At 47.2% G+C, this 23,967-nt stretch overlaps 1 protein-coding gene across 2 annotated transcripts in view; it reads right to left on the bottom strand.

The window, feature by feature from the left end:
* LOC112836267 (contactin-associated protein-like 4) overlaps positions 1 to 23,967 on the bottom strand; it is a 164,518-nt gene that overhangs the window by 117,310 nt on the left and 23,241 nt on the right. For both annotated transcript variants that reach the window (XM_073888824.1, XM_073888823.1), the window contains exon 2: positions 20,965 to 21,075. In XM_073888824.1, coding sequence (XP_073744925.1) covers positions 20,965 to 21,075 — 111 coding nt within the window. The remainder of the gene's footprint in view (positions 1 to 20,964; positions 21,076 to 23,967) is intronic.

Below are 23,967 nucleotides of genomic sequence, written 5' to 3'. Positions count from 1 at the left end.
AAAAAAAATCTCCCCTTTACAGAAGAGAAGAGTAAATTTGGCCAATACCCCGCAGTTAGTGGTTGGGTTATAAAAAATAGCTTTAAAGTTTCTTCGAGCATATTGTTTGAAAAGTCAGCTTTTTTTTTCTTTTGCTTTCTTACGCACTTTGAAATTATACTCTTTCGGTGAATTTCATCCCAAGATCAGTTACTCACACTTTCTGGTAAGAGTAAGGAGGCCAAAATGTCTGTCATGTGTGTTCCAACTCGTGTGTAGCTCACAGGGGCCAGGCGTGTGCAGGTAGGCTGTGCTGGGGCTGGAGAGGGAACAGGTGTGTGGTGCTGGTTTCTTAGCATCAACAATGAAAGCCACTATTTGTGAATAAATTATGTGTTTTCAGGATGTACTACAGATATATCTAGGTAGATTTTTTACCACACTACTGGCAAGAAAAAAAAACAAGAAACAGACAAGAGAAACAAGGATTCTCCTTCAGGGAGCATTCTGGTGAGTTGCACCCAGAGGCACACACTCTCTCCTTGGGAAAGTGGCAGAAAGAGGGACAGCCCCTCCGGTTCCCAGGGAGCAGGTGCCTCCTGATCAAGGCAGCTGCCCTGTGGACAAGGGTCCCTTCTGCAAAGGAAGCCCGGGTGATGTGGTCATTCGAAACTGACATCAGTGGCAGGGACTTGGGGATTCAGCAAGGGTTTTGTTTGGGTCTACAAGGTGTGTCCCGTGTCCCCAGGGACGCCACGGGAGCATTTGACCAGCTAGCCACCACCGTGGCTCTTCTGAAGGACAGAGCACACATCTTTCCTACAAGCACTGAAGACCAAATCCTAAGCAACACATGGGAGAGGGGAGTTTGCACTGTGACACCCACTCCGTTAGGTCTTCTTTTGTTTTTATTTTGCAAATTCCATACATACTCTTTTTTTGGAAACATGTATTAACAACAGTACAATATGATTTCATTAATAGTTTGCATTAGAAATACGACACCAATGACCCACAGACCTACGGGCAGTTCGGAAATGCGGTGGTGTCTCCTTATGACTAACTCCCCTGTGTTGCATCAAGTCTCGTGCTGAATTCATTATATTTCCTAATTCCAGACAGAATCATCATCAATCCCCAACCCAAGTAATAGAACAAAGAAATGTAGGTGCCCAGACCGTTCCTTAGAGGAGAAAACTATCCCTTCATCTCTCAGATCCCCTCCCCTCTCTCCTGATAACTGGGAGGGACACACACCACGTCCCTGCCACCCACCCAGACCAGCTGCAGGAGGACCCATCCTGAGGCTCAGGACTTGGCCAACATTTCCAAGAAGAACGTAGCTGGGCACTCTGGAGACCGAAATTCTAATAAGAGTGGCTCTTTACACGTTTGACAAATGAGTTCCTTGCAAGACGCATGTACTATGGATAATTCTCCAAGCCCTCGACTTGGCTTTCCTTTTTGTGAGTGGTGGCCATCAAAGAGAAAAGTTTTAATTCTGATGAAGTCCAAGTAATGATTGCTCCTTTCTGTCCTGTTTTAGAAATCACTCTCTACCCCAAGTTCATAGGATGCTCTTCTGCTTCCTCCTGGAAGTTAAGTATCTCTAGTCTGTTTTGTTTGGGACTTTCTCCAGAATATACAAAGAACTCTTACAACTCAGAAATAATAAAGACAAACAACCTAATACATTAGGTCCCCTCCCATGCACACAAACTTCTAAACTGGCATCCAGGTCAGCTTAATTTCTGGTGTCAACCACTGGAGATAATCCCGTGGTCCGTCCATGGCTGAATGGATAAACAAACTGTGGTTGATCTACTCAAGCTGATAAGACACCACAGCAGAAAGGCCCGCGTTCTCGGTCCCCAGGCTGATGCAGGTGAATCTCAGTCACTGTCCTGAGTTGACAGAAAACCAACTGGCCTGGAATGCTAGAGGCCCGCAGCGCCTGCACTGTGCACTGTTGGCGGGGGACTCGGGCACTGACCGGGGGCAGAGTGGGATTCTACACGAGTCTGGCGGCCAAACCCACTGAAAAGTGCATGTGAGCATGCACGTGGTGAGGAGGTGGGGGCAGATTGCTCATCTAAAACTGCTCTTCCTACTGTGTGCATATGCAGGAGAGATGTCGAGGCCATCACTGGGTGGCCTGACGGGATGAGCAGCTCAGGGAACTACACCATTGTCCCCACACACAGGCACAAACCAGCGCCTGCCCGGGGAACCCCCTGGTTAGCAGTGGACACACCCAGGTCAATACAACACCTCTGGGGGTTGGGGCTTAGGAGCAGAAGATTCCTCGGCTTAATAAAAAGTCAGCTGTTTTTTAGGAGGTGCCTGGGTGGCTCAGTCAGTTAAGCGACTGCCTTCAGCTCAGGTCATGTTTGATTTGGTCAACTAGGTTTGGCTGTGAAATGGAACCTGTCTGCAGAAAATTCCAGACTGGGAGTGGACCCAGTTCCTGGGAGGATCAAGGAGTCTGGGGACCACGGGCAGTGCAAAAGCACCTATGTGGGATTTTAGGCACCTGGGGCACAGTCCCTCCAGGTGGGTACTTTTGCTCCCATTTCGAGTCTGTATACAGGTTAGTACTTAATTTCCACATGGCTTTTGGAGCCAACAACCCAGGCAGTTCGCCTGATGCCAGGACCAAAGCCCTGTGCATGGCCCCGGGGAGGCCGGCCAGAGGTCAGATGCCCCCTGTGGCCGATGAGAAGGACCCAGGGTGGATGGGGATGCCCCCAGCACCTCCTGAATATAAACAGCACACTGAACGTAGGAAATTTTTCCTTCTGGTGGCTCATTCTGCCTTCTTTCAGGAGATGAAGAGGGTCACCCGAGAGCCTCTCCGGTGTCGGAGGTTGTCCAGAGCTTGGCCCCTTCATCTTCCTTCCCTGAGAAAACCAGGTGGGTCTGAGCCCCAGGGCCGCCCCTGGGATCTCCCTGCTCTACCCCATCCTGGAGCCCCGGGTGGAGGGCAGCTCGCAATGCAAGCCCCAGTTTGCATCACATCTTGGAAAACTGCAAAGGGATGCTGCAGTCAGATTTTGCCCAGAAACTGTCCACTGAACGAGCTTGAGGGGGATTGGCAGGAACACCCATGTCCGTGGAGGTTCGAACATGCGGGGTGGTGTGGATGGCGTTCTGCAAGTGCCCGCGGCAGGCGAGGTGGACAGGGCACTCGGCTCCAGGAGCCTCACCAGCCAGTCTCCACCTCTGGGCTCTACAATCCAAATTCCATACGTGAAACCGGATCTTTAAGGTAATTGACATAGGAAGGCAGGCTCCTCCGGTAAAGGGGTGGTGTCGGCAAAGGGCGGCCCACACTCAGCTCTGCGTTCCCCAGACTCACTTTCTCTTCTTCGGGTGTTTCCAGCCTGCGCTGGGCATTGTGTCCACGTCAACAGCCCCATGCCCTGAATCAAAGGTCCAGGTGACTACGGTGGTGGGGTCCCCGTTATTCCACGGAGCCTTGGAAATACTTGTTTGTGCTTTGGCGGAACATGAAGTATGTCCACTGACGTGAGACCATTAGGAAATCTCATGCGCTGGTGCGTCTTTGAACCACAGCCTCATGATTCTAAGAAACCTATTGTCTTATTCTCAATATCACAATATTTGCCCCCAGAGTGACAAATTCAGGCCCCTGTTTGAACCCCTGAGAAAAGCCAGTTGAGAAAAGCTAGTGGATTCACATTACAGGTATGAAGCTCTCAGCAGATGTAGGCGGAATATTTTATTTTTCTAGGACTCTGTGGTTTTCCACCTTGAGCCCCAGTCCCGTCGGATGGGGAAGTGAGATCTAGTCTCCAAGAGGAGACTGGGCACTTCAGGTTCAGAAGCCTTCCCCCACCGTGGGGCCAGCCCCCTGCACCCACCCCAGGGCCCGGGCCGCGTCCAGCTGTGAGGACCTCAGTGGGGCCCGGGGCTGGGTGCATGATTACCCCAGATGCCCTCCCGCCACATAGCCCTCTTTGTGGGGATCGCCGACAGCTGCAGGGTGTCTGTGCCCAGTGATACGCACGACATCTCAGGAGACGGGCTCTGCCCAAAGCAGTCAGGACACTGACCACAACAAGCAGAGCTTCTGTTCCTGCCTTTCCCACAACTCAATACACAGGTAGAATACTTGCAGCTTGAGAAGCCGGAGGCCCACAGACATCTGCGTGTGGGACTTCTGTGGACTGACCATGGAAGCCTCTGTGTCGGGGGAGCAGGACTTGGAGGTGAATGTGGAGAGATGTGATGCCTTCTCTGCTCAGCACATGGGAGAGCTGGTGCCCGCTCTGCACACCCGTAAGCAACACCTGCTCACACTCCATGAGCAAACAGGTGCATCTGTCCTTTACTAGCCCTTGATGACCACACCGTGTCCAGCTGCGCCCTTTAGAAGTGGTTTTCACAGTCACTCGTCCTTTGCTGTGCACAGAGAGCCAACTTTCCTGCAGACTGGGAAGTACCAGCCTCAAATGACACCTTCAAAGTTCTAATTTCTTCTTCACCAAGTTCATGCTGCAAAACGTTGTATTTTGCTTCTTCTGGGAAAAGTTCAAGTGCTTCCCCAGAATTCTGCTTGCCGATGTCAGGCAGCCTGGCGGCACTATGTGGTCTATGGCAGAAGAAAGATGTCTGGCCAGGGCCGGGGTGCAGAGCCCTGCAGGTTTCCAGCTGGAGATGGTCCTCCCGTGTCCTTCCCTTCAGCCGCTCTGCACTTTGGCTCTGTGCCATGGATCAATAAAACGTGTGAACCACTGCTGCATTTTCATGATCCAGGGGTTTGATGGGACACAGAACAACAATAGAAAACTGGAAGCACAAATAGCCGCATCAGGAGCCCAAAGCTGCATTCCCCCAGACTACTCTGCTCTGTTAGCCAGACCCCGACTGAGCTGAGGGTTCATTCCCTGTTTTACTGGCGAGCCCTGTGCCAGGGCCAGCGGGGGCTGCCTTTGAGAACCACTGTCCCGAAGAGCAGGGGTCCATCTGGGCTTTCTCCTCCGTGTGTGTTCAAATGAGGAGAGCAGCCGAAGAGAAAGACGCGTTGTCAGCCTGTAAGATAATCTAAGTAAGAATGAATTAAGGATGAAAATGAAAATAGTGCCCACAGAGGAGGGAGGCTGGGACCAAGGAGGGGTCCCCAGGCTGGGCAGGGACCCTCACTTGCAGACTTGCTGGCCTTTCCCCATGGGCGCTTGGCCAGAGGCACCTCCAGTGGTGGTGGGAATGTGGGCAGGGTGCCTGCCAGTGTTCACTGAGTTCTGACCCCTGGGAGGTGTGGATGAGGGTCTTGGGGCTCTTAGGGAGGACCCCCAGATTTCTGATTTCCCAGTGACTGGAAGTCGATGCTGGTCAGTTAGAAGACAGTGAGTCTGGCCTTGCACACAAATTATAATGCACCCGACAGCCTGGGAAGGGTCAGGAAGCAGCTCCCCAGGTGTCACGTGACTCTCCTGTGCCTCAGTTTCCCCCATGACTTTATGCCTGGCCCAGGTTTGCTTAGAGGATTGGAACGTTTCCTGCACTCTAAAACTCATAAGATAAATGCCAGGTGTTAACACTGACAGGGCTGGATCTTCATCCAGGCCCCCATCTCGGCGGGGTGGAACGCTTGCGGTGCGTGTGTGCTGGTCTCCTGGGTCTTGGTCTGACATCCTGGCATTGTCGGTGTTGTGGAGTTCCCCTGCAGCTTTTGCAAATTCCTTCTACTCCCCTTGGGGAGAGTGTCTGTCCTTCATCTCCTACCCTCCCTGACCCCCTGCCTCTCCTGGGGTGCTCTACCCTGTTGTGAATCCACTTTGCAGTCCAGAGACAGGAGAGTGACAAGCTGCAAAGCACAGGTTGCCTGACCCCGTGGGGGACGGAGGTTGGTCCTTTCTGGGGCACCTGTGTCCCTGCAGCATCTTGAATGTCCCATTACCTACTGGGATGCCAGTAGATGCTCACCAGACACCGTGCAGATGGAGAGACGGTCCCTTCTGCAGCCGTGTGTGGTCATGGCTCACCTTCCCATAGACCTGACAGCCACAGACACTCAGGGAGCATCACCCTGCCTGGCCTCCACTCCCTGCACACCCCTGCCCTAAGGCCTCCTGTTCTCTGTCTGGAGGCCAGGGCGCTGCAGGAAAGGGCAGATCTTCTGATGAATTTGCTCTGTGGTGACCATCCATTGCCCAGCTTTCTTGTCACAGCCTCTGAACCCCCTGTCCCCACTGGTTGCTCCCAAGAACCGGGGACAGGGATGGCCTTGCTCTCCTCCATGAACCAGAATCCAGTGGAGCCATCTCCGTATTTGCAGAGGCAGAGACATTAGGATCCCAGCCTTGTCCCTGGGACATGTCAGCACCCAGAGGCCCTCAGGGAGCCCTGGCACACTGGGCAGTGGCCCCAGGTCTGACTCCTGGACCCTGCTCCACACCAGACCCTCCTGCCCACTGTGTCTCATCCTGGACCCAGCTTTCCTGCTGTCATGCACCTCAGACAGGAGGGTCTGAGGCTCTTCCTGTTCCGTCACCCTGCGGTGAGCCCATGGCCCCTCCTGGGGCAAAGGCCCCTGCGCTGGAAGGACACAGTTGGACAGTGGGGTTTACAACCCTCTCTCCCTCTGTCCTGGAGACTTTGCTGCACATTCAGGAAGCCCCCTGCTGACGGTTGTCCCCTGGCTGTTTCCAGGGTATGGGGTCTCAACCCCTCAGAAAGCTGAGGCATTGACAGTTTCCATGCCCTCAGAGGCAAGCTGGATGAGCTGGACACCGGCTGAGATGGCAAGTGGATGGGAGGTCAGCGCTCCCAACAAGGCAGGGTGCAGGGAGCTGTGGCATCTGGTGGGACATGGTGAACCCCACCTGTTGTACACTGTAGCTGCAGGTATCTTTGTCAGAGGACGGTGGACAGAGACAGCCGAGGCCCAGCTCGTCTGTAAAGGCACATCGGCCCCAGTGACGCCCACCATCTTTCTGATCTCTGATGGCCCTGGGGAAGGCTTCACGTGCACACACATGCTGTTTCAGACCTCCCAGAGAGCTGAAAGGCACCAAAGAGAACAGGGCATCACGTGTGTTTGTCACTGCACACGGGCTTCAACATCTTCCAAACAGCAAAGCCGTGTGGAAATGAAGTCAGTGGGCACAGACGGGAAGGTGGTGGGAAGGAGAATATAGATTTTTAAATATAGATTTTTAACAAAATGTAAGCATATAAAATCCAACAATCTATGAAAAGGTTAATACATCAGAACCAGGCATGACTTATCCCAGGAATGCAGTGTTGGCTTAACATTAGAAATTCAATTGATGTGATCTAGCATATGAACATTTTTAGTATGTTCATACTAAAGGCATATGAACATTTTAGTTCATTTAGAACATTTTAGTTTAGTATGAACATACTAAAAGTGTTCATATGCAAAACTATACAATCATCAAAATAAATGCAAAAAAGCCAACATTCATTCCTGATTGAAAAAAGAAGTCTCAACAGCCAAAGAACGGAGCATTTATATATAAAAAAACAAAACAACCTTGCAAGTACCATCACATGTAAAGGTGAAAGACTGAATGCTTTCCCTCTGAGATTGGAAACAAGGTAAGCCTGCCTGTTCTTGCTGCATCCACTCAAAATCCCAAATGGCATGTAGCCAAAGCAATATAGCAAGAAAACAAAATCAAAGGAACTGGATCAGAAAGGAAGAAGCAAATGGTTTTATCCACAAATAACATGGTCATCCATGTAAACAGACCTGTAGAACCTAAAATATGGTGGTAGAACAAATACGTGGCTTTAGCAAGTTTTCAGAATACACAATCAAATCAATATACAAAAATCCATTGTATTTCTTTTGCATGACTTGTATTGCACAACCTGATTGTTTATTACAAAATTAAAGTTCTTAAAACTGCACTGAGTAAAGAAAATTAAATAGACCAGTGGAGCAGAAAAAGTCCAGAAGTTGACTCAGTCATACGTGGTCAAATGCTTTTTTACAAAGGTGCAGAAAATTGACTGGGAAAGGACCGTCTTTTCCAAAAACTGTGCTGGAACAATTGGATATTTATTTATTTATTTATTTACTTATTTATTTATTTAAAAAAGGTGAGGGGACTTTGTTCCATTAACATAATTTCTTTTAAAAAATGATAAACTGGTTTTCCTCAAGATAAAAACTTTTACTCTGCAAAAGACATTGTTTAAAGAACAGAAAGATGACAAACACACTGAGAAAAAATAATTGCAACTCCAACCCACATACCTAAGTATGGACAGAACTCTCAGTCCTAAGTAACTACAACCTGAACAAGCCAATGCAATACTAAAAAAATTGGCAAAAGTTTTTAACTTCCCAAGAAGATAATCACAATAAACCACAAGAAAATGCTCAATGTCATTATTCTCCGGGAGGATAAAATTAGAAACCCTCGTATCTGTTAGAACTTCTACCATTCAGCTACTCATCCTGGGGGTCTGGGAGGGTGTGGAGCACCTAGAACTCTCCAGCATGGCTGGTGGGGATGCAAAAGGGCAAAAACCACAGTAGAAAACTCTCTGTCAGTGTCTTAAAATACTGAATATTCACCCATGGCTTAGCCAGCAATAAATACCACTCCTGGGTCTCTGTACAAGAGAAAAAGAAATGCGTCCACATAAGACCTGTCCAGTAATGCTCAGACAGCTTTATTCTGTGTCCCCAAACCAGTGTTCTTCAACTGGAGAGAGGACACGTGATTTTTGTTGTATTCACACATAGAGTAGTACCCAGAAATTAAAAGGAAAAAGTAACTGACACACTCCAAAACGTGGATTATCTCATGCTGGGCAGAAGGACCCAGATTTGCTTGTGTTCTACAACACAACAAATTACCTCAAGGTGACAAAAATAGGGAGGGTGGCTGCCTTGGGGGTAAGGTATGGGGACAGGGCTGGAGGACACTTATTAGGGTGAGGGTATATTTAATTGCTTTGTTGGTGAGGCAATTATAAGGGTGCATTCATTTGTCAAATTAAAGATATTAATTAAAACAATAATATTGGGGAAAAATAAGTGAAAATCTCGATCTTGGAAACATTGAAATTTACACCTACAGAGTTCTGCATTCTCTTTCTTTAAAGAAATGAGTCTTCTAAAGTCATTAATAATCTTAGTCTGTAGGAGCTAAAAAAGAAAGAAAAAAGGAAACAGAGTGAAGTGCATTCTCCTTGCAGCCATAAGAAGGCAGGAATTCGGAATGTGCAGACAAAGCTGCAGGGACGGAGCAGGACAACACGAACATCTGAAGCACGTTAATGCTGGATGTGGAATCTTGGATATCTTTTCTCTTCGACCCTCAGCAGTGTGGTTATTTCTTCCACATTAAATGCATCTCAGATTTACAGGAAGAACACTTTTAGTAAGAACTGAAATGTTAATATGGGGCAGTGGTCATCTAAACTATTAGGGTGACCTTTCTTTTTACTTTGAGGATATCTGAAGGGATCTCAGCTTTCGGGATAACAATGGTTCTGCATGGCTGGAGGAAAAGATAAATCTCCAGGAAACTTGTATTTTTGGTCCTGGTGATCAAAATTCTGTCATAGTTTCAATAACCTGGTGTTTCTCTTGAAATAAAGTCAACGTGAGACTCAAATAAATAAAAATCATCACAGAAACTGCTTTTTCTTAATGTTACAAAAGAACAGAGGAATAAAATAAGAACTGAGCTGAGCCTGCCAGTAACTGAGGTCCAAGGGGTGAACGGAGGTTTGTGCACGCATGCCCTGTGTCTCTGGGATGAGCAGGACAGCCCAGGAGGCACTGATATTTTTTCTCACCTCCTTTGATGACTAAGCGCTCAAATGACTTGGGAGATAGACTCACCAGCTGAAGCTATGGCACAGAAAAAATACGCCTTATGCACACTCTGTACCTAACTCAGCGATGACTGTGTTTACTAAATAAAATTCCATCCATGTGTTTCAACCATTCCAAAATCAATGGTATTATGTCAAGTGAAATAACTCAGAGAAAGACAAATGGCATGGCATTCCACTCAGACAGGGAATCTAAAAACAAGGCGAACAAACCAAACAGAACAGAAACAGACTCTCAAATACAGAGACGAATCTGGAGGTTGCCAGAGGGAAGGGATGAGGGGTGTGCAAATGGGGGAAGCAAGGGGGGGTACAAACTTCCAGCTAGAAAGTAAGTCAGACGGGGGGTGCAATGCTCAGCACGGGGAACACAGTCAGTCAGATGAGGGGTTCAGTGCACAGGGAACACAGTCAGTCAGACGGGGGTGCAGTGAATAGCACGGGGAACACAGATGGGGGTGCAGTGCACAGGGAACACAGTCAGTCAGACGGGAGTGCAGTGCACAGCACGGGGAACACAGTCAGTTAGACAGGGTGCAGTGCACAGCACGGGGAACACAGTCAGTCAGATGGGGGTGCAGTGCACAGCTTGGGGAACACAGTCAGTCAGACAGGTGCAGTGCACAGCACGGGGAACACAGTCAGTCAGACGGGGGTGCAGTGCACAGCATGGGAAACACAGTCAGTCAGACGGGGGTGCAGTGCACAGCACGGAGAACACAGTCAGATGGGGGGTGCAGTGCACAGCTCGGGGAACACAGTCAGACAGGTGCAGTGCACAGCACGGGGAACACAGTCAGTCAGATGGGGGGTGCAGTGCACAGCACGGGGAACACAGTCAGTCAGGCGGGGTGCAGTGCACAGCACGGGGAACACAGTCAGTCAGGCGGGGTGCAGTGCACAGCACGGGGAACACAGTCAGTCAGACGGGGGTGCAGTGCACAGCTCGGGGAACACAGTCAGTCAGACAGGGTGCAGTGCACAGCACGGGGAACAAAGTCAGATGGGGGTGCAGTGGACAGCTCAGGGAACACAGTCAGTCAGAGGGGGGGTGCACAGCACAGGGAACACAGCTAATATCGTTACAACTTTGTGTGCTGAGAGGTGGTGACCACATTTATCCTGGTGATCATTTCACAATGTATATAAATGTGGAATCATTATGTTGTACACCTGAAACTAACATAATATTGTGTATCAACTACACTTCAGTAAAATAACAAAAAATAAATAAGTAGTCACTGGGAGTGTTTACTGCCCACGGAGACAATCCAGAAGACATAAATGATTTTGCATGAAAAATAAAGACTCAAATTTTTTTTATTTTTTTATTATTATATTAATCACCATACATTACATCATTAGTTCTTGATGTAGTGTTCCACGATTCATTGTTTGTGCATAACACCCAGTGCTCCACGCAGAACGTGCCCTCTTTCATACACATCACCAGGCTACCCATCCCCCCACCCCCCTCCCCTCTAGAACCCTCAGTTTGTTTTTCACAGTCCATGGTCTCTCATGGTTCATAGAGACTCAAACTTATTCAAATAGTTCTTGCACACTGTTAATGAAGTTTCGAGTAACTCTTATGTGCTAAGCTCTACATAAACTATTATATTTTAACTACTTTATAATTGATGTTAATTAAAAATTTTTTGATATGCCAAACAGACTCTAAAAAAAGTCTTACTCTCATTTAATCATCTTAAATACTAGGTTTTGATGACCTTGAATGTCAGTGTTAATTACATAAAACATTTTCTAAAATTCTGCACAAACTGTTATTTTTCTACCTAAATCTTCCATGTGGTTTTCCACTTTGTTTGAACATTTATTTAGATGCATTATTCCACTGGACTTAGCTAAACCTGAAATCATGGAGTGTGAAGAATGTACATATGGTAATTATACCTCAAAATCTTAAACAACTAGAAAAGTGCCTCACTGCATGAAAAATGCTGTATTTGAGATTTCATTCTCAGAAATGTGCATATCAAAACATGGCTCATGGCTCACCCTGCCCAGGGTCTGTCTTCTCTTGCAATATCTCCTACAATTTACTTCTTATAATACGTCAAAGTATATCATCTTCAAAGTTATATTGTCCAAAGTTGTAGATATGTTGTGTTTTTTTATGTTATACTATTTTTCTACCAAGTTTTTGCTTTAACACGTCTAGGCAATGAATCAACTTCAGATTTGACCTTTACATTTTTAAGTGTATAATTTAATGTTCCTTAGTATATTTACTAACTGTGCAACCCTCAGCACTACCTGGTAGCTCTGCACCTGCTAGGAGCCAGTCTCTATTCTTTCCTCACCCAACCCCTGGCAACTAGCAAATGTCCTTCTGCCCATGGATTTGCCTATTTTGGATGCGTCCCATAATTGGAATCTCATTGTATTAATACCATATGATTCTTATTTTCTGCATATTATGATGTTTCGTTGGTGTGTTTTTTTAAACCTTTCCTGCTGGGGTGAGACTGCCCCTCTGGTGGGCTAACCAATGACTAGGGACTGCAGGTGCTGGGTAATGTCTTCGACATGCAAACTAACCACTCAGGGCTGTATCTCTTCTAGCTGGCCTGGGCTCTGAAGGCAACATTCCTCTGCCTTAATCCTCCAGGGCATGTGTCAGAGCCCCATCTTGCTAGCCAGTCCTAAGCTGTTCACTGTGCCGTCTTGCCTTTCTGTGGAAACCCTAATAAAGATCATGGCCTGAACTCTCCTAGTTCTTCCTTCTGCTTCCTGACCAAAAGCTGGTGCCCCCGGGGCCCTGGCAGGTGAGCCATGCCTCTTGTTTCCAGGGGAACTGTGAGCAGCTTTAACTTTTCTTCCAATGGCATCGACTTTTATGTCCTTGCTTTGTCACCTTTATAAATGAAGACCCAGCTCAAAACACTTTTGGATGTGATTTTTTTTCCCTTAGGAATGAGAATTTGTAATTTATTCACATATAATAAACACGCAGTGTTGTATTCATTTCTGGTGTATACAGCACAGTGATTCAACAATCGTGTAGAGGACCCGGTGCTCATCATGGTAAATGTGGTCGAATCCCTGTCCCCCCACTGCCACTCTTGCAACCACCAGTTTGTTCTTTGTATTTGAGTCTTTTTTTTTTTTGTCTTTGTTTGTTCATTTGCTTTGTTTTTGAAATTCCACATATGAGTGAAATCATATGGTATTTGTCTTTCTCTGACTTATTTCTCTTAGCGTTATATACTCCAACCTCGTCGTTGCAAATAGGACCTTCTGTGATTAGATCTTTCACTGGGTGTCATGTATATAAGGTCCATCCATGGTGTGCTGTGGACCATGGATCATTGCTGAAGAATATTCCAAACTACCACACCTTGTTTATGTATTCGTCAGTTGGTGGACATTTGGGCTGCTTCCACTTTATTGTGATCATGAATAATTGTGCTATGGATCACTGTGCACTAGCTTTTGTACCAACATCATCCTCACCTGGGTCTATACCCAGGGGGGCTGTGAGTCGTATGGTGATGCCACAGTACCTTCCTGAGGAGCTGCCAAATTCTCAGCAGTGCCTCATGCCCACCAGCTGTGGGGAGGGTGTGAGTCCTCTGGGGTCTCTCCAGCCTGTTACTTTCCTTTCTTCGGACGACAGCCATCTTCATGGTGTGATGTGGATTTTCATGTGGCTAACGGCTAATGATGTCGAGCATCTTTTCATGTGCTTATTGGCCATTTGTATATCTTCTTTGGAGAAAGGCTTTTCAAATAATTTGTCTATTTTTAGATTGGGTTTCTTGTTTTTTTTTATGGTTGAGTTGTAAGGGTTCTCTATAGACTCTAGATTGGCAAGTACTTTATCAGATCTATAATTTACAAATATTCTCCCCATACTGTGGGTTTTCTTGTCCCTTTCTTAATGGTGTATTACAAAGTAAGGCATTTTTAATTTTGAAGAATTCCAACTTACCTATTTTTTCTTTTGTCACTTGTGCATTTAGTTTCATATCTACAAAAACATTTCTGAATCCAAGGTTGTGAAAATTTACTAGTATGTTTTTCTCTAAGACTTTCATAATTTTATCACTTACATTAAGTCTGTGGTTCATTCTGAGTTACTTTTGCTGCATGGTGTGAGTCCAGCTTCATGCTTTCAGCACATTTGTTGAAAAGACTATTCTTTCTACTAGATTTTCTTAGGGCCCCTCCAGAAAGCCAAGTTACCATAAATGTGAAAGGTTATTTCTGGAAAATAAATTGTATCCCATTGGTCTGCACATCTATCCTTATGACCATGCACAGTGTCTTAATTACAGTAACTTTGGAGTTTTGAAACCAACAAGTGTGAGTCCTCCAAATTTATTCTTTTTCAATATTTTATGGGTTTTCTAGATCACTTGCATTTTTAAATGAATTTTAGGATTAGCTTGTCCACTTGTGAGGAAGGGGTGCCTAAGATTTTGGAAGGGATTGAACCCAATGGAGACTTATTTGAAGAAGCAACACCATTTAAAAAAATATTAAACCTTTTGATACATGGACAGGAGCTGTCTTTCCACTTATTTAGGTCTTCTTTAATTTCCTTTAACTGTGCTTTGTATTGTTTATATAAATATAAATCTCACACGTTTTTGGCAAATTTATTGCAAGGGTTTTAATACTTTCTGATGTGGTCATAAATTGAATTGGTTTCTTAATTCCATTTTTGTATATTAATTTCTAAAGTATAGAAATGCAATTGATTTTTGGATAATGGTTTTTGGATATTAGTCTTGTGTCTTACAAACTTGCTAAACTCATTTATAATAGTTGTGTGTGTGCAATTGATTTTTGGATATTGGTTTTTGGATATTGGTCTTGTGTCTCACAAACTTGCTAAGTCCATTTTATAGTAGTTGTGTGCATGTGTGTGTGTGTATTCAAAGATTTTCTGTATACAAGATCATGCCACCTACAAATAGGGATAATTTTACTTCTTATTGATACCTTTTTATTCTATTTCCTTGCCTACTTTTCCTAGCTAGAACTTCCAGTACAATGTTAAATACAATAGGCAAGAACAAACACTCTTATTTTGTGCCCAGTCTCAGGGGGAAGCATTTCATCTTCTACTGTCAAGTATGATGTGAACTACTGGCTTTTGTAGATGCCTTTTAAAGGTGGTGAAGGTTCCTTGTATTTCTAGTTTGTTTACTGTTTTTATCATAAGAAAGTGTGGGACTTTGTTAAGTGCTTTGTTTGCATCTATTGAGATTATCATGTATCTGTTCTTTTATGCTATTAATATGGTATTACATTGATTGATTTTTGGATATTAAACCAAACTTGAATTTCTGGAATAAATCCTACTTGGTCACACTGTATACTTCTTTCTGTATGTTGCTGGATTCATTTGCTAGTTACTTTTTAAATTATTTTGAGATTTTTTTTTTGTCCACTTTCTTAAAAGATACTAGATTGTAGTTTTCTTTTTGTATCAAGGTGACACTGAATTCAGAATGATTTAAGTTTCCCCTTCTTTTCTATTTTGTGGGAGAGTTTGTGAAAGCTTGGTGTTAATTCATCTTTAACTTTTTGGTAGGATTCATACATGAATAATTGGGTTCTAAGATTTGCTTTGTGAGAAGTTTATAATTATGACTCCAATCTCTTTATTTGTATTAGGTATATTCAGATTTTCTATTTTTTCTTGAGTCATATATAGGTTTGTCAATTTTATTAAAATTTTCAAAAATCCAACTTTTGACTTTGTTGCTCTTACCTATTGTTTTCTGTTTTCATTTGAATTTCCATTCATTTCCAGTTATTTGCTGAAACTATCTATCTTTTAATATCTTGAACATATTAATTATATTTGTTTTAAAGACTGTCTTGTAATTTTATTATTATTAATAAAGCTCTGTTTTATGTCTTTGGTTTTCAGTCAAATCTTATTATGAGCCCTTTTTTCCATTTCTAAACTAGATAGTTTTATTTTTAAAATGTAAAAATATTATTAGGTTCTGGATGATTTATTTTCTCCCAGAGTTAATTTACTCTTGCTTCTCAAAGCAGTGGCAGCTCGGTCCAATCAGGGGTTGGGCTTTTTTTGCAATGAAAACGGGTCTTTCTGGTTCGGCCCAAAGTCTGTGGTGTGTTCAAGGGCCTCTGAGTCCCACTTTGGGGCAGCATCCCAACAAGGCGGGGAGGTCCTCCTCAGCCTCCAGCCTGTTGCCGTGGCTTTCACTTTGGAAAAAGCCATCAGCACAGCGGCCGTAGTGATAGGCTTTCCCTCTCCTGGTCCCGGCCCCATGGCCTGGAAACTCCCCAGTATCTTCAAACACTTAAACAAACATTCTGTCTAGGCTTTCTGGTAATGTTTGGTGGCAGAAATGTCTGAAATGCCCTTGGCAGCATTAGTGGAAGCCATTGATTTGGGAAAGAAATGCAAAGTGTTGCACGGACGCCAGTCAGTGTTGTGTGGCTCGCTGGGATCTGCATGTGAGGCGTCCTTCAGGCTGGGCCTCCCCACCAAGACAGCTCAACCACAGCTTCCGTGGCACCACACGTGCCTAGGCACAAATCCAAATGTCTTTCCGTGAAAGCAGCTGAGTGAACTGGGGACCGAGGTCAAGTGGAGAATGTACCCCCATATCGGATTCCCCCAGCCCCAGCCACGTGCACCTGAAGACCATGGAACTACCCTGCTCCAGATTTGTCTCACCTACAGTAACCTCCGGGGACTTGAAACCTGTCCGCATGTCTGCGCTGTCCCATCCACGGTCAGCACTCTGGGCTGTGGTGTCCCCGCCTGGGTGTCGGGTCCAGCCTCCAATGGGCACAGACCTGTCACACTTTCTCAGGGAACTGCTTCCTGTGGTAAAATAAATCTGAACTGAACGGGAGCATCTCCTTGCCCCTTTCATGAGCATTTTTGCAAACCATTTTTAAAAAATTTCTCCATTAAATTTAGTTCACACTTAGTTGAAATTGCTGTTCTGTCTGCATATAATGTAGAGGGAGCGTTGAATCAGATCTGTCAGGTTGTTCCTTGACTGATGAATGATCTAGGACATTTTGAGCATGTTCCAGGATGTTCCCGAGAGGCTCAGGCCTCAGGGCTGGGACGGGAGGCAGCTGCCCCACAGCCCATGGGCACATGCGAGGCTGATGGTTGCTTGTACAGCCCTAGTGGACCTCCAACTGCGGGCACACAGGTGGGGCCTCCAGGCCAGAGCTTGCTGGGGACTTGCCCTGGGGTTACCTCCGTCAACAGTGCTAGCGATGCTTGCTGCTGCCTTCCTGTGTCCTGGGCAGAGGGGCATTTTTCTCTGCATCCATCTCCCCCCAGAGACCCCTCAGCGGGTCGGGGCCTGGACAAATGCCCTTTTCAGTGGGTAAGAGATTTGGAGGAAACCTCTTGCTGGTGCTGTCATTTCCTTTGTCACTCCTGCACCCGAGTGCCTGGTTGGGTTGCTGTGTGGGCAACCCCTTGCCGACCTCATGGATGCCTCATCTCCGGCCTGAGATTACCTCACATTTCAGCAGCACTGATGGTAAAGGACCAACAGGCTTCGCTTCCAGAAGCATCACAGTTCACAATACAGCGCAGGGAAATGGTGAATGAAGGAGGAGACACTTGGAGCTGTGGGAGTGATGCAGGTGCCTCCCGGGAGCGCTGTTACAGCCAACCGACCCTCTGCTGGGGAATCTTGGATTATTCCTTCGGAGCTACGGGGAACCGAACTCGCTCGACCAAGGGAAAGACAGCGGCATGACCTGCACAGGGAAACTTGGCTTGTCCCACAACCAGGGAGCCTGGACTCCTCCCCCAGGAGAAGGGGCACGACTCTCCCAGGGCCTTGGTGCCCCTCACGTGGGGTGTCCCACATCACCTCCCCCTGCCCCCTGACACAGAACAAAAAGCAGTGAGTGGTCTGGTTAGAAATGGCCTATTTTCTGCCTGCTCCCAGACCTGCAATGGGAAGACCTCATGTTTTATGGGCTTCTGACTCCGAGAAATTTATTTGTTGGTGTATTCATTCGTGTTCATTTATTCATGTTCAGACTGCCTGCATAGCCGTCCTTCACGGCCTAATCCAAATCAAATGAGAAATGTTGAAACAATAGACGCACCACAGAGCCTTCAATAACTCACTCAGTTTGCAATTCCCCTGTGAATGCTGCAGGCTAGCCGTGGGGAGAAAAAAATAAAACCCAATCAAAAACAATGAATTAGCAAGTAACAGATAATTAAGATGGGCTGTTTTAAGCTTAATTAACATGCAAATAGAATTCATTAAAGTTGATATCTTGCTTCATTATGAGCTGTAGGAAAACAGTGGATTAAAATGATTTTCACTCATGGAAAATCCCGGGGCTCACGTGCCCGGGTGGGAAATGTGATTCTAACCAACAAATGGAGAGTATGCTCACTTGTCATTTGCTAAACACGCGCAGACTGAAGATAAATTTAGTGATTTGTAAATGGTGTCTCTATTCTTTGTGAAAACTTTGAAAGAAACTAATTGAAATATAGACTTTTCTGTTTTATTTTCAAAAGAAAAACCTTATGCTTCTCTTAAACTGGGAACAATGAGTAGGATTCAAGTGAGAACGAGCAGTGGATTTTTCTAAAACATCTCTTCTTTTACTGCATTTTATTGGCATGAAGATCCCTCCCCTCCTTTTTACTGTGACAGTTTTGGGTGAATCCAGCTCATCCTGGAGAAGAGCCTGCAAAGGAATCTAATCCTGCCTTTGTGTTTCAAGATAATGATAATCTGCATGCAGAGATGTTTGACACTCAGACGTAATGGAGCTCAAATAAATATCATTTGGAGAAAGGAAAAGGCTGCGAGATTAAGCATGCACGGACTGCTCATTCGAGTGCACCTCGGAAGGACGCTGGTTCTGGGGGGCTGCTGTGACCCTGTGTTTGGGAGGCTGGGGGCCTGGGCCCGGGCTGTGGAGCTGGTGGGGGGACAGTGCACGGCCTGGGCTCCCAGGGCCCCATGGGAGCCCTTGTTCAAGGGCCCGGGAAGGAAGGCCAGCTGGGGGTCTAGCCCAGGGGTCCATGCACGCCATGGATGGACCGGCAGGACAAACATGACGGCAGGCAGGCCCTGGGAGGGGGATTTGCAGAAGCCCGGGGTGTCACCAGAGGGTGGCCGAGGGGAGCTGGGTTTCGGGCCTGTGGTCAACAGAGGCTGTTTGTGCTGGGAAGCAGGGGGCCACTGTGGTTTCACTACCAGCCATGCTTATCCGTCCAATCGGTAACCAGCACTGACACCGACTCGGGGAGGAAGGTATGGCTCTCATCTGTAAAACCCCAAAGTTAACCCGGTAACTTTGAAGATCCAGTTCGGTTCCTTACAAGATTCACGAACCACCCTGTTTAGCAAGCAGAGGGGAGTCCTGAGGAGCTGCACAAAATGGACGTTTTGCAGGAAGGAGGGGAGGCAGGGAAGTTGTCAGCAAAGGGAAAGGACTGTTCTTTCTGGCTTTGCCTCCCTTTGAGGGAGGGGCAGGGGGTCTGACCATTAAGACTGCACCTGGGGGAGGTTAGAACTGGGGCCAGGGGGTTATCCAGCCCCAGTGTGTGGCTTGGCCTAAGCCACACCCTTCTGGACCCGAGGTTTTCTTTCAAACTTGTTTCTTTCTGAACTTGTTTTCCAGAACAGAGGCCGGAGAAGCCTACTTTCCTTGAACCCAAACCACCTCCTCACCTAATTCTGCCCCCTCAATAGCAAACAAAATGAAATAGAAAATGATCAGTGTCTACACGTCTACACATCTATTTTGTAGTGAGCACTTTGGTGGGAGTATCTATCTGTCCATCTATCTCTAATGAAAATCTCAAATACCTATGAAATCCTATATGAATTGCCATTATTTTTTATGTTGTGAATGTTCACTGTACTAAACGTGGTCAGATGTTGAGCCTTAGTGCTCAGGACAACAAGAAGTTAGAGAGAAAGAACAGAGGGAGCGATTTTAGAAGGTGGGGTGAGGAACAGGCTCTCATTTCTGCAGGGGTTTTCTGGGGGACTGGAGTGCGACCTACTTCCCTGGAATTTGTGTGCGGGCCTCCCGCCTTCCCATTTCATGACAAGGATCGCGGTGATATCCTCTGGTGACTCTAAGCTTTGTGCAGAGCTGCTGAAGACGACACAGTTCCCTGCTCTTCTCTGCAAGCCACGCACAGCGACACCCCAGAACCGAGGGTTCAAAGGTGTAAGCAGAACAACCCTGATGACCTGGGAAGGTAGCATTACATTCCCATTCCTCCTCCAGAGACATCAAGGGAAGAAACGGAATGATTGTCTTTAGTTTTAATTGGCAAGTATCTGAGACTGCTTTTCTAGCCTCTGTTGTAAGGAGGATGGGTCTGGTGGCCTCACATGGCAGGGAGGAGCTAAGGCTGCTAATTGGCTGAATTTGGGAGGTCAGTGTAATCACAGGGTGTTAGGTGGGAAGGGGGAGGCAGAGGAGTTGGAACCAGGGAGACCCCGCGGCGCTGGAGATGGAGGGAGGAGCTGAGCCAGGAGAGCGGGCTCTCAACGCGACCGCCCAGGAAAGGCTCCCGGCGCCTCCAGAAGGAAGTGGCCTCACCAGCACTTTGATTTCAGCCCGTGAGACCCGTCCCAGACCTTGGACCTTTGAAGCCATAACATAATACATTCGTGTGGTTTTAAGCCACTAAATCTTTATGGAATCTGTTATAGCAGCAATAGGAAACTAATACACCTTCCAATTTCTTTGTCCAACTTGGAGACTAGTAATTAAACATCAAGGTTAACAGACTCCTAGAAGTGAGTATTTGTGATAGAAAAAATATTCTCCTAGATAAAAAGCTGGGTATATTTAAAGGTATGTACATATTCTCATGACTGGAATGTTGGCATGATTGTATACAATATTCCAGTTCACAGCTGTTTCCGGCGTGGCTCGCTCCGTGGCCCCAACATGCACAAGGAGAGAGACCAGCCTTGGCATTCTTTACGTGCAAAATCTCACTTGGGAACATGCCTACACCCCCAGTACTTGCTTGGAGTTTTACTTTCTGTGCCACAGATAATCCACTTACAATACTTTATCAAAAGAAATGCAGGAATTGTTGAAAGTCCGTGAGCCGGCCGCCGTGGATCAATGAGAGGCAGTCAGCTGACTTACCGTCTCTGCGGTTCAGTCTCGCAAACCCGGGGCTGTGGCTGCGGGACAGCTCGGAGGAGCCGCTGAAGGAGGAGGCAGGCAGTGTGGACGCCAGCGGCTGGTCACAGCCATCTGTCAGGGAAAACACCCACTCAGGTTAGCATGCTTTGCAGCCTTGGATGGTCAGTGGCCTAAACATGGCAAACCCAAGAGCAAACACCAGTCTAAACGGGGAAGGTTAGCGGCTCCCATGGAGTGCACTCGGCGGGAAGACCCGGGGAGCACAGGACTTTAGAGGCTCACAGGTACCGGGAAAGTGCCAAACTAACCAGGCAGGCAAGCCCCTAGAAGCAGCCGGACCACAAGGGGCTGGGCCTATGAGCTGTACCCTGGTAGTAATCACATTTCTATGCACCAGAATGGTGAAGCTACTTTAAAAGTGTCATTTATAATGACGAAAATACATAGGAGAATCTTTCTCGAAAGATGTTCAAGGTTCCCTGGAGAAAATTGTTAAATTTTGTTGATGGATGTTACACAGGGCCTACGTAGGAGGGAAGCTAGGCCATATCCACAAACAACGTAGTCGCCCTCTGGATGCATCAAGTTGGCCAGCTAGCGGGCTGACCGTGGCCCCATGGGTGCTGCCGGACCCAGAAGGCCGTGGGGCTGGGTGTCCACAGCCACGGTCCATCGCCACGTGGAAGTTGTGCCCAGGAGATGGGCTCATGCAGCCCGAAGACACCTGTGGGTTCCCCAGAGGAGTGCCCGAGTCCCCGTGCCTGCCACACTCCTTCTCTCCCAGCCTGTGGCTTCGCAGGGAGCTGACAGAGGAAAGGAAGTCCGGGGCCCTGGGGTGCAGATGGCTCTGCAGGACATGCAGGCCCCTCCTGGACATGGGCAGCCATGGCACATGGCTCCTCTCTGCGCCATCCCTGTGGGATGGTGGGGCAGGATGTCCTCCCCGTGGGCAGGGCCTGGAGAAGCACATGGCCGAGTGCCCCCGTCTGCCTGCAGAGACCAACGCTGAGTCTCCATGGGGCCCCATTCTCTGGACCATTAGACCGGTGTCTAAATGTTATGAACTGAGTCCTTGCAATAGAACCCTTCACAGACATTTTTGTACTGGTTCTGCTTCTTTTGTTGAGCCCTACCTGTTACCCAGAGGAGGATTCTGCATTTTGAAGGATGCCTATTCTCACTCTGTTGGTTCATAAATGTCACTAATCCCATCAGAAGGGTGGTGATGGGGGTTAAAGGGACCAAGTGAGGTTTGATCCTTGAATCTTCCAGAGTAATGAGAAAAATAAGCAGCTTTCAGAATGTGAAAAAGAGTCAGGAGTACACACCTTGTCCCCTTGGGTTTGGGGACTGTGAGTTATTCGATTCTGTGCCTTCTGCAGAGACCAGTCGATTGCCAACAGACACACACAGGTAGATGTTCTAACAACGTAAAGGTGGTTTGAGAGCCTGGACGCTCAGTCATCCCAGACTGGAAATGCCCCCCCCCCAGACCCGTCTGCCTGGGCATGTTTGAAGGACATTCTGCAAGTGTCCCCGATGTGGAAAATGAGATGGAGCAAGTACCTGTGGTCCCTCCTCTCTTCCTACACCCAACGTCAGCTGTCACCTGTGAGAGGTGGAAGTCTGTTGCAAGAAATATCCTTACACAGCCCAGAAGCCGTGCCTTCGCTTTCTTGTAGACAAGCTTCCACTCAGAACCAGTCATGTTACATATGAATGTGTGCTATCCCGTGATTTTAGCAGAGCTGCAAGATGATTGTTGAAATGGACTTAAAAATCATCCAACATTCAAGTTTTATACACACATAGCTTAATATGAAAGGAGAGAAGACATATTGAGACACCTCTTTAATAGGCAGATAGTCAACTTCTGCAAAGAATACAGTGTGAAGCTTTGCCCACAGCCGTCGTCCCAGAGCTTCCCAGCCTGCGTGGTCCAGCCCTTGTGCTTCCAAAGCTGGTCCCTGCTCCCAACATTCCCCACCAAGGCCGGAGTCCCCAACGGCCCCCCTGCTCAGGGGCTGACCAGGGCCTGTGGGCCCTGCTGGGTGAGGCCGCGAGCACCCTGTCATGCTCAGCATCCCACTCACGGAGAATCCGGTGGAGGAGGGGGAGTGGAGCCCTTGAGTTCCTGGGCAGACGAGAGGCAGGGACGGTCTTCTGGGGTCAACATGCACCTTGTGGCCAGTCAGCAGAGCGGGCTCTTTCGCACCTTCTCAACGGACCAAAGTCGGTGTCCACAGCTGGTGAACTTAGCCGTGCAAGAGTATGTGAGTGTGTGTGTTACAGGGGCTCACACACACACCCACATCTGGAGTCATACCCTGTTCCAACCGCGGCTCCCTTCAGGGAGAAGGAGGCAGTGGGATCAGGCCAGATATCGAAAAGCTTTAGCAAATAACTCAAGTAAAGGACTATGGGCTATAAGGTCAATAAAATTAAAGACTCCAGTTTCTGAATCTGAATGAGATGGTGATTCTAATTAACCCTCGTGCGGTCCCTCATCCTTCACAATATATGAAGTCAGACCATATGCGGCAGACCATGAACTTACACAGCAGAGAAGGTCATTCAAGTCTCAGTCAACCTGGGAAAGAGACTACAAGCTCAGAATGTCTAGTTGATGTTCTTAAAATATTACTTGGGCTTTGTTGTAAAAAACAGAAAATTGTGGACCCTACAGGCAAGATGGCGGAGGAGTAGGAGACCTAGATTTCGTCTGGTCTCAGGAATTCAGCTGGATAGGGATCAAACCATTCTGAACACCTACGAACTCAAAAGGAGATTGAAGAAAAGAATAGCAACAACTCTCTGAACAGAAAAGCAACCACTTACTGGAAGGTAGGACGTGCGGAGAAGTGAATCCGAGGCGATATTCGGGAGGATAGACGGCGGGGGAGGGGCCTCCGCCGGCCGCTTCTGGCAAGTGCTAGAGCCGCGGAGCACAAAATCGGAACTTTTAGAAATCGGCTCCGCTGAGGGACGTCGCTCCAGTGGCTA

The sequence above is a fragment of the Callorhinus ursinus genome, unplaced genomic scaffold (genome assembly GCF_003265705.2).
Source record: "Callorhinus ursinus isolate GAN/ISIS: 27379988/994484 unplaced genomic scaffold, GSC_fseal_2.0 scaffold96, whole genome shotgun sequence".
Classification (NCBI taxonomy): domain Eukaryota; kingdom Metazoa; phylum Chordata; class Mammalia; order Carnivora; family Otariidae; genus Callorhinus; species Callorhinus ursinus.
Note: the sequence above shows the minus strand (reverse complement) of the source record. Positions and strands in the feature narration are given on the sequence as shown.